Source organism: Sardina pilchardus, chromosome 2 (genome assembly GCF_963854185.1).
Source record: "Sardina pilchardus chromosome 2, fSarPil1.1, whole genome shotgun sequence".
NCBI classification, from domain to species: Eukaryota; Metazoa; Chordata; class Actinopteri; order Clupeiformes; family Clupeidae; genus Sardina; species Sardina pilchardus.
Window position 1 is genome coordinate 42,721,535 of NC_084995.1, and position 15,686 is coordinate 42,737,220.

Consider the following 15,686-nt stretch of genomic DNA (forward strand, 5'->3'; position numbering starts at 1 on the left):
GACAACCGCAAAACGATAAATTCCATGCGTTCGACGCAGCACATTCGACACCAGTTTCTGGATCAAGGTCTTATTGAAATTACCCAAAAGAGAATATTATTTTAATGACACTTATATTCTTTATAACATGATTTAGTGGAGCGCTGCATATTTTACCACCAACAATTGAATTCTTATATATACGAATCGGTTGAGCTTAATGTTTAAATAGATGTTGCCACGACATTTCATTTTTGGTGTAGAGAAAATACAGATAACCTAAAAGTTTTTTCGCCCCTTTGGACCTTGGCTAAAGGCTCAGACTTAAAAATGCATCCAGACCGATCTCTCCTTAAAATTGCATGCATGTATGTAGCCTGCCAAGAGGGCTGACAAATGTAGGCCTGGTCATAATGGACCTTACCAGTCCTAAAATAGCCTGTGCAGGACTCAGAACAGCCATTCTGAACTAAAATGCTAAAAATGACTGAAATGCTACCTGGTATTTAATGGCAATATTAAAATCACAGTCAGAAAATTGCAAGAAACAGACACTGAGCATTGCATCAAATGGAATCTCTGTTTAATGCAGGTGTACTGTACAGTAAATATAGGATCAAAAACATAATGACCTAAAGGCACACTGGAATTGAACATGTATGCTGACATTCTATTGCTGGATGGTACCTTCCACAGCATGGCCCAAATTAGCAAGTGCTGCATGACAGCGGAAGTGGAGTCTTGATTCCATTGAGTAATCCCTGTAGTTCAGCCTGCAATAATAGATGTGGGAGTTGTTTTTATATATTTTTCTTCCTAGTCAGTCAGTTTTTTTGAGGACTACAAGGTGCTGAAAGTAATTTCTAATCCGTAACACTTTGTCATATTCAGCAATATCTCCTCCTCACAATACACTAGCTGTCCATTCTGAGAGTGCACTAAGGACAAACAAGTCTTCACACCCACAGGCAGCCCTGGAACAAAGCGGAGCGAGCCTGTCCCCCAAAACGAAAGGGGGGACAGGAGTTTGTGTGTGTGTGTGTGTGTGTGTGTGTGTGTGTGTGTGAGAGAGATGTTTTGTTAGATGTTCGCTTGCTGCATCTTTCAGTATCTTTTAGCATGCCATGTGTCAAATATCTGTATATGCTTGGTCTGTGTCGTCTCATGAAGAGAATTATTGGGGAATTAAGTCAAACCACTTTTTGGAATAAAACATTAATTTGTCAAGAGAAACACTCACTTGGCATTTTCAATGTAGGTCACGGCTTTCTCAGTGTCTCCTTGCTGGTTGTAGAGGAGGCCCAATTCATACACAGTGAATGGCACCAGATAGTCATCAAATTTAATATTCTTCTCACTGTTGGGTTAGAATATGTCATTAATACCAGTTGCTCCACATTAAGTCTTCTCCTTGTCTATTCAGCAGCGTACTTGTAGCTTTCAAGGCCAACTTTAACTTAAGTATTTCTAGCACTGAGTCCTGAAAAAATAAAATAAAAAAATATTGAACACCAAGATAGTGATTTTTCATCTTGTGTGATGGTTTCTGCGCTCACTTTGAGATGACGTGAGTGAAACAGCTCTCGGCCTCAGGCAGTCGGCCCAGGTGCCTGAGACACAGACCCTTCAGCATCTGCACCACACACTGGTCATCAACAAGGTACTCCGATGGCTCTGATGGAGAGGAGAAGACCACAGACAACGCCTCTTGTGTTAGTCAGCCGAGACAACTGGTGTGTGTTCATGCCATGTAGCACACCAATGTCGTCACCACAAAGGATAGAGTCCTCAACTCACTCGGGTCACTGGTCAGTTGCTCCTCGGCTTTCTTTATGGTGTTGAGGATGCTCTCTGTTAGCTCAGGCCTCTTGCCCACAATAGTAAAGCCATTCCACACGTACATCATTTCCTGAATAAGACAGAGGATCGGGTCACACACAGATTTGTATTCCTATATTCATGCTGTTGTAAAACGTGGTGGAGTGCATCAGATGGACGGACTGTGCTGACCAGAGCAGGGATAACCAATTTAGTTGGTTCAGGATCTCTGTAGCGTATTGCTTTCCGTGCTGCAAACTTCTCAGTAGGGACAGACTTTCCAGCAAATTTCAGCCTAAGGCTTTCCACTTGTCTAAATAATAGGGACAAACAGAAATAGAAGCAATTAATATGCACTCTAAACAAACAATCAAAAACCAAAGGATAATGAAAACAACTTTGTCAGACTGTTGATCTGTTTTTTTTATTTATTTATTTTTAAATGAATCTGAGAAAGTGCTTGCAAACCAGCTTCTCTCCCCTAGGAATGAAAACCTAAACATTGATATTTTTTGATGCATTAGTCTTCTCTGACTGAACAGGAAGAGTGCAACTCCACCTCCACAACAGTCCTTCATGCTGCTCACCTGAACAGCTCCTCAACCTGCTCTCCAGTCTTGCTCACTTCCTCCGGTGGCATCATGCTCAGAATGGAGGCTTTCTGAAACACGTAGGTGGCCTGCGGACCACACATATGGTTATGAACTGAAATGCCAAGACGACTGGAATAGATCAGATTGTTCAGGAAATAAAAATATACTTGAATAGAAACATGGGGGTGATGGGTTGTATAATGTTGAAAATGAAGAACATGAAGAATGATGACAGCAAAGAGGATTTAAATTCACATGATCCCCTGTACCTGGGACCACTTGCTCTCTTTACTGAGTAAGTCTGCATAGCGATAGGCCTCCAACCAGTTCTGTTGGTAGGAATAGGACCACATCAGCTCCCAGTAGCACAAGTGGTGGACCTGACGCCATTCCTGCTGGGCAGCAATGCACTCCAGAAACTTCTCCTGGCCCTGTGACGCAGTAGCATACAGAACATACACATTTGTGTTGCTTATTCAGAAGGAGATTTTGTTTACCAATTGCATTTCATTACAGGAAACTAAAATACATTTCCCTGGGCCTCATGCAATGCAGCAAGAGTACTCACCATTTCAAAGTTCCCTTTTAGCACTGCAATTCTGGCAGTGTAGAAAAGCATGAGCGCCCCCTAGTGGAGGACACAAAACTACACATATTAGGATTAAAGGATGTTTGTAGCTCTTGTTGAAGAGATAAAAGTAGGAACATTTCTTACATTGGGAAACTTTTGAACATACGGCTCCAGCAGGGTTTCAGCTTCAGCAAGATTACACTCGCCAGTCCCTGGAAAAACAATACCGGTATTATTTTAGTAAAACCTCTGTATTACATAATCTTACCACTGGAGGGAGTAACCACATACACTTCAAGGCTCCACGATCCACAAACCAAACAATACCACATCATGCATACAGCTTTAATGCCAGTGTGTGAGACTGGAAGTACATTTTGCTATACACCAAGTTTTTACGCTACGCGAACAGAGTGCTTCAGTTGTGGACCCCGTGTAGCCTCCCTGTAGGGCCTGATGAGATTATGTCCGTAGTTTAAAAAAACATCTTATCTCGAAGACAGTCACTTCTCTTTTCGGCCATCATCTACAAAAACGTCAGGGGAGTTAAGGAGATTACAGATTACAATGCCTCATTGGGCCTTTGAACCAATGAGGCATTACACGTGTTTTTATGCTTCTGTTGATGAAACATTCCTAACACCAGTAGCAATCAAGTCAACAATGTGGTCACGGGCAGTAATGTAAAGCTCCTTGATTAACATCCACTGTAAAGCCATGAGCAACTGATTCTTGGTGGTTTCCAGCGTCAGGGTGCATTAAACAGTCAAGCATACCACAACATAAAGCCAACACACACACACACACACACACACACACACACACAACTCACCCAGTATAACTGAGACGTAGGTGTGGAACATGAGGAGAGTGAGTGTGCTGAGGATGGAGCGCAGGGTATTGCTGGCTGCACCTTGGTGTAGCTGAGACAGCCCCTCTTCCTGGGGAAGAGATTACATATGGAAACATGAATATGAAGGAAGGCTTTTCCTTTTGACTGTGAACAGCTATTCATGTAGGTGGAGGTGGGAACTACAGTATAACTTAACACAAGATGGTAAAGGAGTCACAGCAAATTAAAATGTTCCTAATTGACTATTATACCAATACTCACTCTATCACCAGCAAAGCCCAGGAATTCCAGTAATCTAAGGACTTTGGCAGGAAAAAGGGACAGCATCTGAAAAAAAGAGACTCATGAGCTGCACATGTTGCAGACAAACACGTACGGACACTGCACACATATAAAACCATCATAATACCAAATTAAAAGAGCCTATGCCCATGTTGACTCCTCCAGCAAAGTTCTTGAAAGCGTCACTTTCTTCATTGAGGTTCTGGGACACGTTCAACAGATCCTGGCATTGCCTGATAGAGAGAATGAAAAAAAGAAAAAAAAGTAACATTCTTTTTTTTTTTAATTAATTATTTTTGGGGGGGGGCTTTTTTATGCCTTTAATGATGGGGACAGTGGAGAATGACAGGAAGTGAATGGGAGTGAGAGAGCAGGGTTGGGATCCGGAAAGGACCACGGGGCGGCAACCGAATCCGGGTCGCTGGTGCCCGGCGCAGGCACCCCAGCCAGGGCCACAATGTCACATTCTTGACATACAAATTAAATTCAAATGACAAACCGGTACCAGCATCATTACATCATTGGCAGGATCATCAGTACAAGGATACTATTGTGAGTTCAGTATCAGTATGGGTAGCATTAATGTAGTTCAGATATATCAGGGGATCAAAGATGAGGTAAAAATGAAAATCACTCACTTGAATATCTGATAGCTCGCTCGAATTTTCATTCCTCCTTTAATGAAGCCAATCATACCCTCATCCTTACGGAGCACAAAACAGTAATTATTTAACATTGCACTGAACCCCTCTGATGTAGTAATAGAAATCACATAGAAATTAATCAAACAAAAACTGAAAGTTTAAGAGTTTTAAATCTAAACGGAGTAGCCCTTGTGCTCAATAGGAGTTTGTAGTGCTGTACCTCTATGAAGGTTAATGCCGCTCTTTGGAGTAGAACCTCAGCATAGCACAGCTCAGCATGCATCTCTTCTACAGAGTGGAGACATCAGGTTTAGGATGAGAGTACAGAAGAAACAACAGCATAGCACAGCTCAGCATGCATCTCTTCTACAGAGTGGAGACATCAGGTTTAGGATGAGAGTACAGAAGAAACAACAGCATAGCACAGCTCAGCATGCATCTCTTCTACAGAGTGGAGACATCAGGTTTAGGATGAGAGTACAGAAGAAACAACAGTAGATAAGGACAATACAAGTAATGATGGTGAAAAAGACCTTCGGTCATCTGCGGTGGGTCCCGTCTGGAGACCATGTTTGAAATGGCCTCAACAAACGTAATCTTCCTTCTGAACCTGACATATGAAGGAAAAAGACAGCAAGCATGAAACACTGTGGCCATACACAAACTAAAGGGCTGTTCACACCAGGAACGAGAACTATAAAGATAACTATAACAATAAAAGCATCCACACTGACCAACGATAAGGAAAGTCTCTCCTTGTGTTGATGAACGTGATTGCTTTTTTATGGATTCTGATTGGCTGTCAGCTTTTTCTCAACATCGATCTGAAAGTGATCGACAACGATACCATTCCTCATGCCGTTATCGTTATAGTTGATGTGCGGACACGGCCATTCATATTTGCTAAAGCGATCATTTTTTTTTACAATTATTGCTATAGTTAACGTTCTTGGTGTGAACAGCCCTTAACATCAGACATGCAGGTACATTGAAGACCTGGGAGTACCTTTGGCATGTGACCAGGGCCTCCTGAAGTGCTTCGACAGCCTTCTCCATATCCTTTGGTTCAAAGGTCATCCCAGCCTGCATAGCCAGGATGCTGCTATATCCCATGGCATGGTACATGCTGTCATTCCTCCTGCAAGGGGGAACACCATACTATATAGTTAAAGTATACATACTATTTAGCATCGTTTTTAGATCATGCATACACACACAGTGACTGAATTGGGCTGGATAATTGAGTAAGTATCAGAATCATGCTCTACTTGTGTGGTGTCCACATACCATGGTCTGAGGATATCAAGTGCCTCTAAAAACTTGTTGTTCAGGAAAAGATTCAGCGCCGTAAAACTCTCACTTAGTGCCACCTCGAGGTCCATCTGGGTCGGCCTACGGAAAAGAGGTTCAAGCATCAGATGTGAATCCATACATATTCATCACAACAAATTACGACAGGAATCAGATCAGATAGTTCCTATAAAGTCAGAAAGCCATTGATCCTATAGATAATCAAAGACAAAGTTAGAGCCGAGTACCGGTATAGTCCACCTGTCCCCTCAGATCCTGGTCAACTCACCGCTGCACCACTGAAAGCATCCTCACCAACTGTGGCACAGTAATATATGGCAACTGCTCTGCCTCTGAGGAGACTGATTTGTTGGGTTGAGGTCAGGACTATGTGCAAGCCAGTGAAGTTTATCAACATCAAACTGTCATCCATGTCTTTATGGACCATGTCTTATGACCTTTGTGCACTGGTGCAGTCATGTTGGAACAGGAAGGGGCCATCTCTGAGCTGGGCTTGACCTCTTAGTTCCAGTGAAAGGAACTCTGAATGCTTCAGCATTAACCAAGAGATTTTGGACAATTCTATGCTCCCAACTTTGTTTTTTAAAGATATGAGGCTGCTGTAAAACATGGAGAATAGCCTTACAGCCTTACTGAGGGGTTCACCCATGCATCTAAACAATGTGGTCGTAATCGTGTGTCCCATGGAACCCCATGAGCACGAAGAGAAGATCTCAATTGAAGATATAGAAACCATGAAAAAGAATGCTTCTCCCTGGCTTAAGTTCTTGAAATGAGCATACTGTATAGGCCTTGATCAGTATAAATATCCTTTAGAGTGTGAATACCTTTGGAGGCTCAACAGTCATATTCATATGGTATAGAGCTCTGTAGAAGGTTATATTAAACCAAAGTGGAGAACTGTCACAGAATGTCTGTGTATAGCCTAAGAATGTTTTTGAATATCAGATAGATATGTAGGGAATTAGTAATGATTGGACCAAATGCTTTCTGCGCTAATTGAAGTTTTACACCAGCAAAGGTCAGATCTTCTAGTCAATGTGGGAAGACTTTTTTGGTGCCAGGAGGTATCAGAGGCTCTGTTACACCAGGTTCGTACTGCTCTCACCTGGAAAGACCAGTAATATACAGTAGTTTATAATTTGGCAGGGCCAAATCCCGAGATGATTTGGATTGTTGGAGAATGTGGAAACGGATGCCATATAAACTTGGTGGTCATCGTTTATAGCTCTTTAAAATAGTTAGGTGGCGGTGGGATGGGAATCATAGAAAAGAGAAGAGAAAAGTCTCCCAACATTAATTTTGATTATGGATATCCTCCCTAAGAGACCATCTCTGAAAATCAGTGGAAATGTCATGTTTAAGTCAGTCATAGTTGATTCAGGATATGCTTGAGAATTTGGTGATGTTTTGCCTCCTTTTCCTCATCAAATGACATACCTTGCCTTTTAAATATTAAAGGGATGTTCCGCCATTTTTGGAATATGCAGCTGATGTTATGCTCTATTTTACATCTCAACATCATTACCTCAGATATTTCAAGTGTTTACTCAGTTTGGACAGTTCTCAGGTTACATAACTGGGACAAGTCTCTTCTTGTCCCCCCTCAATATAGCCATGCCAATCAACATGTTAAAGGGATATTCTGACATTTTTGGAAATAAGCTCATTTTCCACCTCCCCTCGAGCAAAATAATCAATATTTACCTTTCCCCCGTTCATCCAGCCATTCTGTGATTCTGGCGATACAACGTTTAGCTTCAGCCTAGCATAGATCATTGAAACGGATTAGACCGGTAGCATTTCGCCTGCTAGCATCATGTTTAAAAGTGACTAAGATTTCCGTAATTTAACCATTTAAAACATGTCTCTTCTCAAGTTAGAAAGTGCAATAAGACCAACTGAAAATGAAACCTGGCGTTTTTTCTAGGCTGATTTGACATGGAACTACAATCTCATCTGGCGTAATGATCAAGGCAACTTGCAAACTACTGGCACTACTGCTTGTTGTCTATGGGGACTATTTTCAGATGCTGCGTGATATAGAATAGAATATACTTTTTTGATCCTGTGAGGGAAATTCAGTTCTCTGCATTTAACCCAACTTAACAGAATTAGTGAACACACAGCACACAGTGAGGTGAATCACACAACCCAGAGCAGTGAGCTGCCTGCCCAACCAGCAGTGCTCGGGGAGCAGTGAGGGGTTAGGTGCCTTGCTCAAGGGCAATTCAGCCGTGGACTGGTCGGGGATCGAACCGCCAACTCTCAGGTTACAAGCCCGAAGCCCTAACCAGTAGGCCACGGCTGCCCCATATCACTGCACCCATGGTACGTTTGTAAGTTGCCTTGATTATTATGCCAGATGAGAGTGTAGTTCCATGTCAAATCAGCCTAGAAAAACGCCAGGTTTCATTTTCAGTTGGTCTTATTGCACTTTCTAACTTGAGAAGAGACACGTTTTAAATGGGAAAATTACCGGAAATCTTAGTCACTTTTAAACATGATGCTAGCAGGCGAGATGCTACTGGTCTAATCCGTTTCAATGATCTATGCTAGGCTGAAGCTAAAAGTTGTATTGCCAGACTCACAGAATGGATGAAAGGGGAAAAGGTAAATATCGATTATTTTGCTCGAGGGGAGGTGGAAAATGAGCGTATTTCCAAAAATGTCAGAATATCCCTTTAACATGTTGATTGGCATGGCTATATTGAGGGGGGACAAGAAGAGACTTGTCCCAGTTATGTAACCTGAGAACTGTCCAAACTGAGTAAACACTTGAAATATCTGAGATGTTGAGATGTAAAATAGAGCATAACATCAGCTGCATTGCAAAAGATCTTGTGTTGGGTACCCTGTAACTCAATGGGTGATATGACCGGGTCTAATAAATTGAGCTAACGGTTCCTAAATGGTTCCAGTGACAGTGCAAAAAGAAGGAGAGATAGGGGACAGGGCAGCCTTGCCATGTTCCACGCTGTATAAAGGAAATGTTTTTGAGAGTATGTTACCTGTTTAAACACATGCAACAGGGTTACTGTACAGGGTTTTAATCATGGAGATAAAATTATTACAAGCCAAATTATTTTAGTATGATGACCCTGGTACGATGTATTGCAAATTCAGCTTTAAATTTGAGTAAATCGTTCAATTTGAATTTAAGATCCAAAAGTTGATTGTTTCTGACTGGAGAATCTCGCTTTTTGTTCAGATTCAACATTATTAATTTCATTCTCTAACGCATTTATTGTTTTCAATTTAGAAGTGCAGTTATAAGAAGCAAAAGAAGTACATATTCCTCTGAGGGAACATTTTGTAGTCTCCCACAGAGATTGAGGTGATGAGGCAGACTCCACATTTTAGTTCTAAGAATACTCCAAGGTTATTTTTTCAGATGTTCTATGAAATCACAATTTTGAAGTAACGTGCATGGTGTTGAAGCACCACATTGGTCTTTGTTTGTTGGTCTGTTGAAATTGAAAAGCAAGTGGCACTGGTGCGTGGTCGGAGATGATCATTTAAGAATTGTTTATTATTATCCCTGCGTGGGTTGAGCAGGTAGCTCACTGCTCTGGGTTAGTGTGTTCACTGTGTGCTGTGTGTGTTCACTAATTCACAATTCACGGATTGGGATAAAAACAGAGAGTGAATTTCCCTCACGGGATCAAAAGAGTAGCCTATACTTATACTTATACAGCCGTTAAAGCTTTTTAGGCTGTTAAATAAAAATGTTCATGATGTACCTTTTGTCTGTAGGCCTATATGCATGGAGGAATTTCAGTATTGCTCCAAAGCAAGCTGTTTAAATCAGACTTTTAGGAATATTTTATGGATTTTTGAGCTGCTGCTACTGCCCATGAATGCACTACTTTGGATATACAAAGCTGCTCGACTACTCACCTGTACAAAAAAGCGAGAACATATCACCCCGGTCCTTGCATCACTCCACTGGCTACCCATCCGCTACCGCATAGACTTCAAACTCCTACTGACTGTATTCAAATCCCTCCATGGTCTGGCCCCCACTTACCTGTCTGATCTCCTCCATCACCACATCCCCTCCAGAGCACTACGGTCAGCTGACCAGCTGCTACTGGAAGTGCCCAGGACCAGGTTAAAGACAAAGGGGGATAGAGCCTTTGCGGTTGCAGCCCCTAGTCTCTGGAACTGCCTCCCCCTCCACATCCGTGCGGCCCAGTCTGTGCACAGTTTTAAATCCCTGTTAAAAACCCATCTCTTTGCACTTGCTTTTAATTAGGGTCCCCTTCTTTTAATCACCTGTTTACAGTGTCCCATGGTCACCTTTTGATATCTCTCCTTTTGTTTTTATTTGTTTCTTTTTATCTTTTTAACTAAATGTGTGTCTCTTTTTACTTACTCTCTGCATTTTTGCACTTTACTGTGAAGCACTTTGGTGCGGCTCAGCCGTCTGTAAATTGTGCTATACAAATAAATTTGACATTGACATTGACATTGACATACAATATGTTCCCATGACAAAACATGAGCTACTCATATTTGTTGTGAAATACAGTCAACCCGTGGGCATCTAATAAAACCGAATATGTTGAGCTAGACATTGCCCAATGTCCATGTGCTTCAGCAAGAGCGAACAGGAAAGGCAGACATACAGATCATGGGCCTATTCATGCACTTAATCAATTAAGGCAGCAGGTTGCCCCTGCCCTGAGAACACAAAAAAGAGAACTAAAGTGTCAGACTTACTTGATGATGCTTGCAAAGGCATCCTCATCCTGAAAGACAAATCACAAATTTGCCTATGACCTCGGTGAAGCTGGTCCCCCATGTCATCCAATGTCAAGGGCATTGCTGGTTGTTTGTGCTGATTTGTGCCGCAAAAACATGTTTTTAAACGTAGTAAAACGAATTAGGCTACATTGCTCTTATATGTTTTGGGTGGGCAGCCTCTCGGAGGTAAAGCCTATAATTAGCCTATTTCCTTGATAAGTTAGGCCTATCCGTTTGCCCACGACCACGTTAAAAAGCTTACAAGCTCATTCAAAGTCACATCTGGTTAATAGCATCGTGTGGATATCTGGGGTCATAACCAAAAAACTGTAGCCTAAACAAGAAAAATATCAGTAGCCTATTTGTGATGTTGCTGCTCTGCACCTAAATAGGAACATATGCCTACATGGCATACCCAGTGAAATACAAAATAAACTCACCTTTGTTTCAGAATGTGTAATTATCACTTGAGCCATTGCCTAGTCCGGACGCTCTCCAGCACGAGATTCTGCAGACGCTGAACGACAGACGCACCCACTGCCAGTCCAATAGTTTCACTGAAAACATCCTTTTAATCCTTAAAGTGTTGACGTAAAAAAAATTGCAATTCTTGAAACGCCTTCACATTCCACCGTGACTAGATATATGGCCCTAACTTGTATGACGCCCTGGGCGACCACCCACCCACAAATAGGCTATGCTGCCCTGGGCGCATGGGGAAGTTGCCCAGGTCACCCAAGGATCCGCCAATTTATATTCGAATTAGAAAATGTAGGCTATTTTTTAATCGATTATTATTGATAAAACTTCCACATTCTACTTACTCCTACTCCATTTTCGCAATTTTGTGATCACTTTACAAACACTTCTTGGAAATTTCAACTTATCCAGGGACGCGGCAGTTAGCTAATGGATTGTTGAAATCACTGATTTTGCAAATGTCACAAATTAACAGACAAACTGACACACCAATTGACGAATCAGAGTCACCAGTAAATAAGGTAAAACTACCAGTTTGTGAATATGCACAGAGCCCATTTAATGAAAAGTTCTCTGGTATGCGCCAAATCCATCGATATCGTTGGCTTTGGTATGCGCAAATTGTTAAACCCATGGGCATGTATTTCAAACACGCTCCTCAATCCTCGATGCTCGAGGGCGTTCCCACGGATCTATCACTGGATACACTATTGTTGCCTCCCCATCATTCTCTATCTCAGAGATCAGCGAGGACGAGGATCGAGGAAGGAAGGGAAGGTGTATAACACCAAATGAGAGGCACCAGCGCTTTCGCTAAATGCAATTCATAGCGGACTAGCTAGGTGGTGGTCATGGTTGCGTCAAAGCATCACTGAACCTACACTTCCCAGAAGCACTACTGTGATGACGTTGTGATGATGATATTTGAAGAAACATGGCGGAGGGAAACGCAGATGAAACGCTAGTTAGAAATGTTCCTAGATATGAAATTAATGATTTAAACACGCAAGTCATTCATATCGGCTCATTTAGAAATTTGTGGCTCAAAACTCTGCCGCCCGATCTGTATTCTTACGAGACAAAGTCCGAAGAAATTGAGAATGCGCAACTTGCAGAGCTCTTAGAAATTCCCACAGAGACGCTGAACGAGCTCAAAGATATCTGCAGGTTTGTGAGCCCAAAATAGTTACAGAATAGAAACTGGATTTCTTGATGATAGTTCTAAATTTAATTTTACTTTGATATCTTATTTTATTCGACACTGATTCGTTTCACTGTTTCCATATAGTGTGGATTCGTTGAAGAGTCATTCTGATGATGACCAGCCAGTTGATACCAGTGTCGTACCACCAGATCCTGAACTTGCGTGTTTGCGGTAACGTTTAGCCCGCCTTCTTCACTTGGTAGCTTGTGTCTGTTGCAGAACGTGTCTGCTGATGTCTACTGTGTACGTTACGAAGACTTTGCATTTTGAATTGCAGGCTTCGGAAAAAACGACAAGATTACAAAGACAGTCTTGCTAGAGACAATCTTGGAAGACACGACAACTACTATAATGAGATGGTTAGTTCTATGATTATGTCAGAAAAGCAACATGTAGACATAAACACATCAACCATTAATTCTCAGTTGATGAACCATCTGGACATGAATGTGATGTACGATGTAACATAATCTATTCTGTAATGTTGCTCAACAGTTGCTGTATAGTAACACAGCAACTTCTGACACAGGAGCCTACAAAACCCTAAAGCTGTGAATATGATGAACACATACTCTCTCTACCACATAGGAAAGTGTGCACCTCGGGTTAATGCCAGAGGATCCCTCCAGTGAGGTCCCAGCAGGAGAGATCCTCCTGACTTTCAACATCATCTACCCGGTTATCTTTGAAAGGGTATGTGCTACATTATGTGCTTTTGGAGCCGTTCGCGAAAAGATGAGGACACTTGATCTTTCACAGCTAATAATTAACTGTCATGTTCTTTACTGTGTCTTTAGTTCAGGCATGTGAGGGCCTATCAGACCCTGCAGGTGCTGGGAAGCCAGAAGCTCAGCGAGCTCAGGGACGCTCTCTGCTGTGTCAGTGACCTCCAGGTGTTTGGGGAGTTCAGCAACATGCCTGATGCCACACCCGAGTACATCAGCAAGGTCAGATGAGGGAGAAGAAGGGCTTATGCATGGCCAAGGACTGGTTACTAGCCTTGTTGTGTCAACTGTGACTTCCTTGTGCAGGCTTTTGTTGTTACTCTGTATCAGTCAACAGAAAACTAAACAGAAACTTCTTCTTTTCTAGGATCACTACAAGTCTGCGTTCTTCTACTTTGAGGGAGTCTTTTATAATGACATGAGATACCCAGAATGTCGGGACATCAGCGAGTAAGCCTTTATCATGACTTATTTCTGAAGACTGCTCTCAAGTGGCTAAACGATTGCACCAGTTCCTGTGGGCATATTGCCATGTCATCGATTTGTTTTGCCAAGGAAGGTGTCACACATATCACAGTGTAACTGCTATTGCATGACTTTGACCAGTCTTGTGAGCCATCAGTAGAATCGATTTGGAGATGCTCCTCTGTGTTCCTCCCACACTCAAAATGTCAAACCTACCACAGGGCAGGCCTGGTGGCTTTTGCATGTGGTCACTCCATAGTAGTCTTCCTGTGGAACTGCAACAGAAATCTCCACAGCATAAGCAACTGTTTAATTGATTGCTAAAATAGCCCTTTGTTCATTTTGGTTTCATAGTGTTAAGTTAGTAAAGGTTTTGTGCTCAGAACTCTCACTGTGAAACAGCAGTGTTTAATAGGGCTTTTGTGATGTCACAGGACCACACGCGAGTGGGCGAAGACGCGTGACTTCCCGGAGTTTAAGACGGCCAAGATGGAGGACACCACGTTCTATGACCTCAGGATGAAGATTGGTTACCCTTACTTCTACTGCCACCAGGGAGACTGTGAGCACGTGATGGTCCTCACTGACATAAGGTGTGCAGTTCAATACCAGCACAATCATTCCTAGATATGTGTGTTGCAAATGGATGCAGATTTCATGAGTGAGTTAAAGCAACACTAAAGCACTTTTCCTCTGTTGCACGTACACTATTTGTTTATCCACCAAATAACGATGTCCACAGACATGGTAGAGCATGTTGCATAATTTGACTTGATTTGAAAGTATGATGTATTGCGACATCGAAGCAAGTCAAATGTATAGTTTCTTGGGTCTCATTTCATCGACCTACAGGTACACTACCTGATCTGGTAAAGTTACATAGTGCGGTAATAGCCGATAGAGTGCCGCAAAGTGAATGCAGAAGTGCCGTTCACCCTGTTACGAGTTGATGAACCGCTGAAATGATTTTGGAAACATTATGTTAAGGTACAAAAAACTCTTTAGTGTTGCTTTAAAGTAGGGGTGCTAAATCTGATGTCCTTGACATTCTAAGATCAGTCATGAAAAAAGGTGATAGGCAAAAACATTTAAATTTGTTAAATTTTAGACTCAGGCATGGAAATACTGTTTCATACTGGACATACTGTTTAACTGGATTTGCCTCCATACTCGTCAGGTTGATCCATGCGGATGATTGCAGAGACCGGACCCTGTACCCACTGCTCGTCCACAAACACAGAGTCATCACACGCAAGTGCTGTGTGTGTCACCTGTACATCAGCCGGTGAGGCCCACATCCCAACACGCTCATTGGGTGCCTCTCATGTAAAGTTTATACGTCTTCCCTCGCTCCTCGGGCCTCGATCCTCACTGATCTACATAAAGAAAGATAGACGAAGGGATAGACTATCGTTGTTGCCACCCCATCATTCTTTATGTAGATCAGTGAGGATCGAGGCCCGAGGAGCGAGGGAGGACGTATAAACTTTACATGAGAGGCACCTTCTGTCATTAGTGGATTGGACATTTTACAGCTTGCTAATTGGTTGTCTGTGACTCTGGCTCTATTTCTTCAGGTGGATCACCACTAATGACCGCCTCACTCCCATGGATCCGTGCCTGTTCTGCGATAAATGCTTCCGCATGCTCCATTATGATGCCCAAGGGAATAAGCTGTATGACTTCCAGGCTTATGCGTTTGTGGACCCTGGAGTTTTCAACTAAGTCTCACTTACGCTTTGACTTTATTTGTTTATGACTCGTTTACATTACATTCACTTGTTTTTTCCATTGATATGTATATACAGTGATATATTTTTTTAATTTATTAAAATATCTTCAGTCTTCACATCCCTGTCTTAGTCAGGTTCCTCTTCGCACTGAAGTTGAGCATGGCTTTTTTGTGGACTTGCAGGCATAGCCCTACTTATTCATTTTCCTGACAGAGTACATCTGTAAATAAGTGAAAGGAAGCTTTGATTGATTGATATACTGTACTGTGATAACCACAC

At 42.2% G+C, this 15,686-nt stretch overlaps 2 protein-coding genes across 2 annotated transcripts; one reads left to right on the plus strand and one right to left on the minus strand.

Annotated features, from left to right (window-relative positions):
* Positions 1–545: 545 nt before the first annotated feature.
* Positions 546–11,428, minus strand: LOC134075163 (tetratricopeptide repeat protein 39B-like). The gene is made up of 19 exons (XM_062530683.1): positions 11,241–11,428; positions 10,777–10,805; positions 6,028–6,132; positions 5,747–5,878; positions 5,274–5,350; positions 4,961–5,028; positions 4,735–4,799; positions 4,224–4,329; positions 4,076–4,141; positions 3,794–3,902; positions 3,106–3,173; positions 2,959–3,018; positions 2,660–2,821; positions 2,385–2,476; positions 1,990–2,110; positions 1,777–1,888; positions 1,536–1,653; positions 1,220–1,336; positions 546–752 (listed from the first exon to the last, which is right to left on the minus strand). The coding sequence occupies exons 1-19, from the start codon at positions 11,274–11,276 to the stop codon at positions 650–652; spliced, it is 1,746 nt and encodes a 581-aa protein (XP_062386667.1). The 5' UTR covers positions 11,277–11,428; the 3' UTR covers positions 546–649.
* Positions 11,429–12,122: 694 nt separating this feature from the next.
* Positions 12,123–15,523, plus strand: snapc3 (small nuclear RNA activating complex, polypeptide 3). Its single transcript, XM_062530689.1, has 9 exons — positions 12,123–12,447; positions 12,569–12,655; positions 12,762–12,843; positions 13,073–13,177; positions 13,282–13,431; positions 13,577–13,659; positions 14,109–14,267; positions 14,852–14,959; positions 15,252–15,523. Exons 1-9 carry the CDS (start codon positions 12,215–12,217, stop codon positions 15,397–15,399), a joined length of 1,155 nt encoding a protein of 384 aa, XP_062386673.1. The 5' UTR covers positions 12,123–12,214; the 3' UTR covers positions 15,400–15,523.
* Positions 15,524–15,686: the final 163 nt, after the last annotated feature.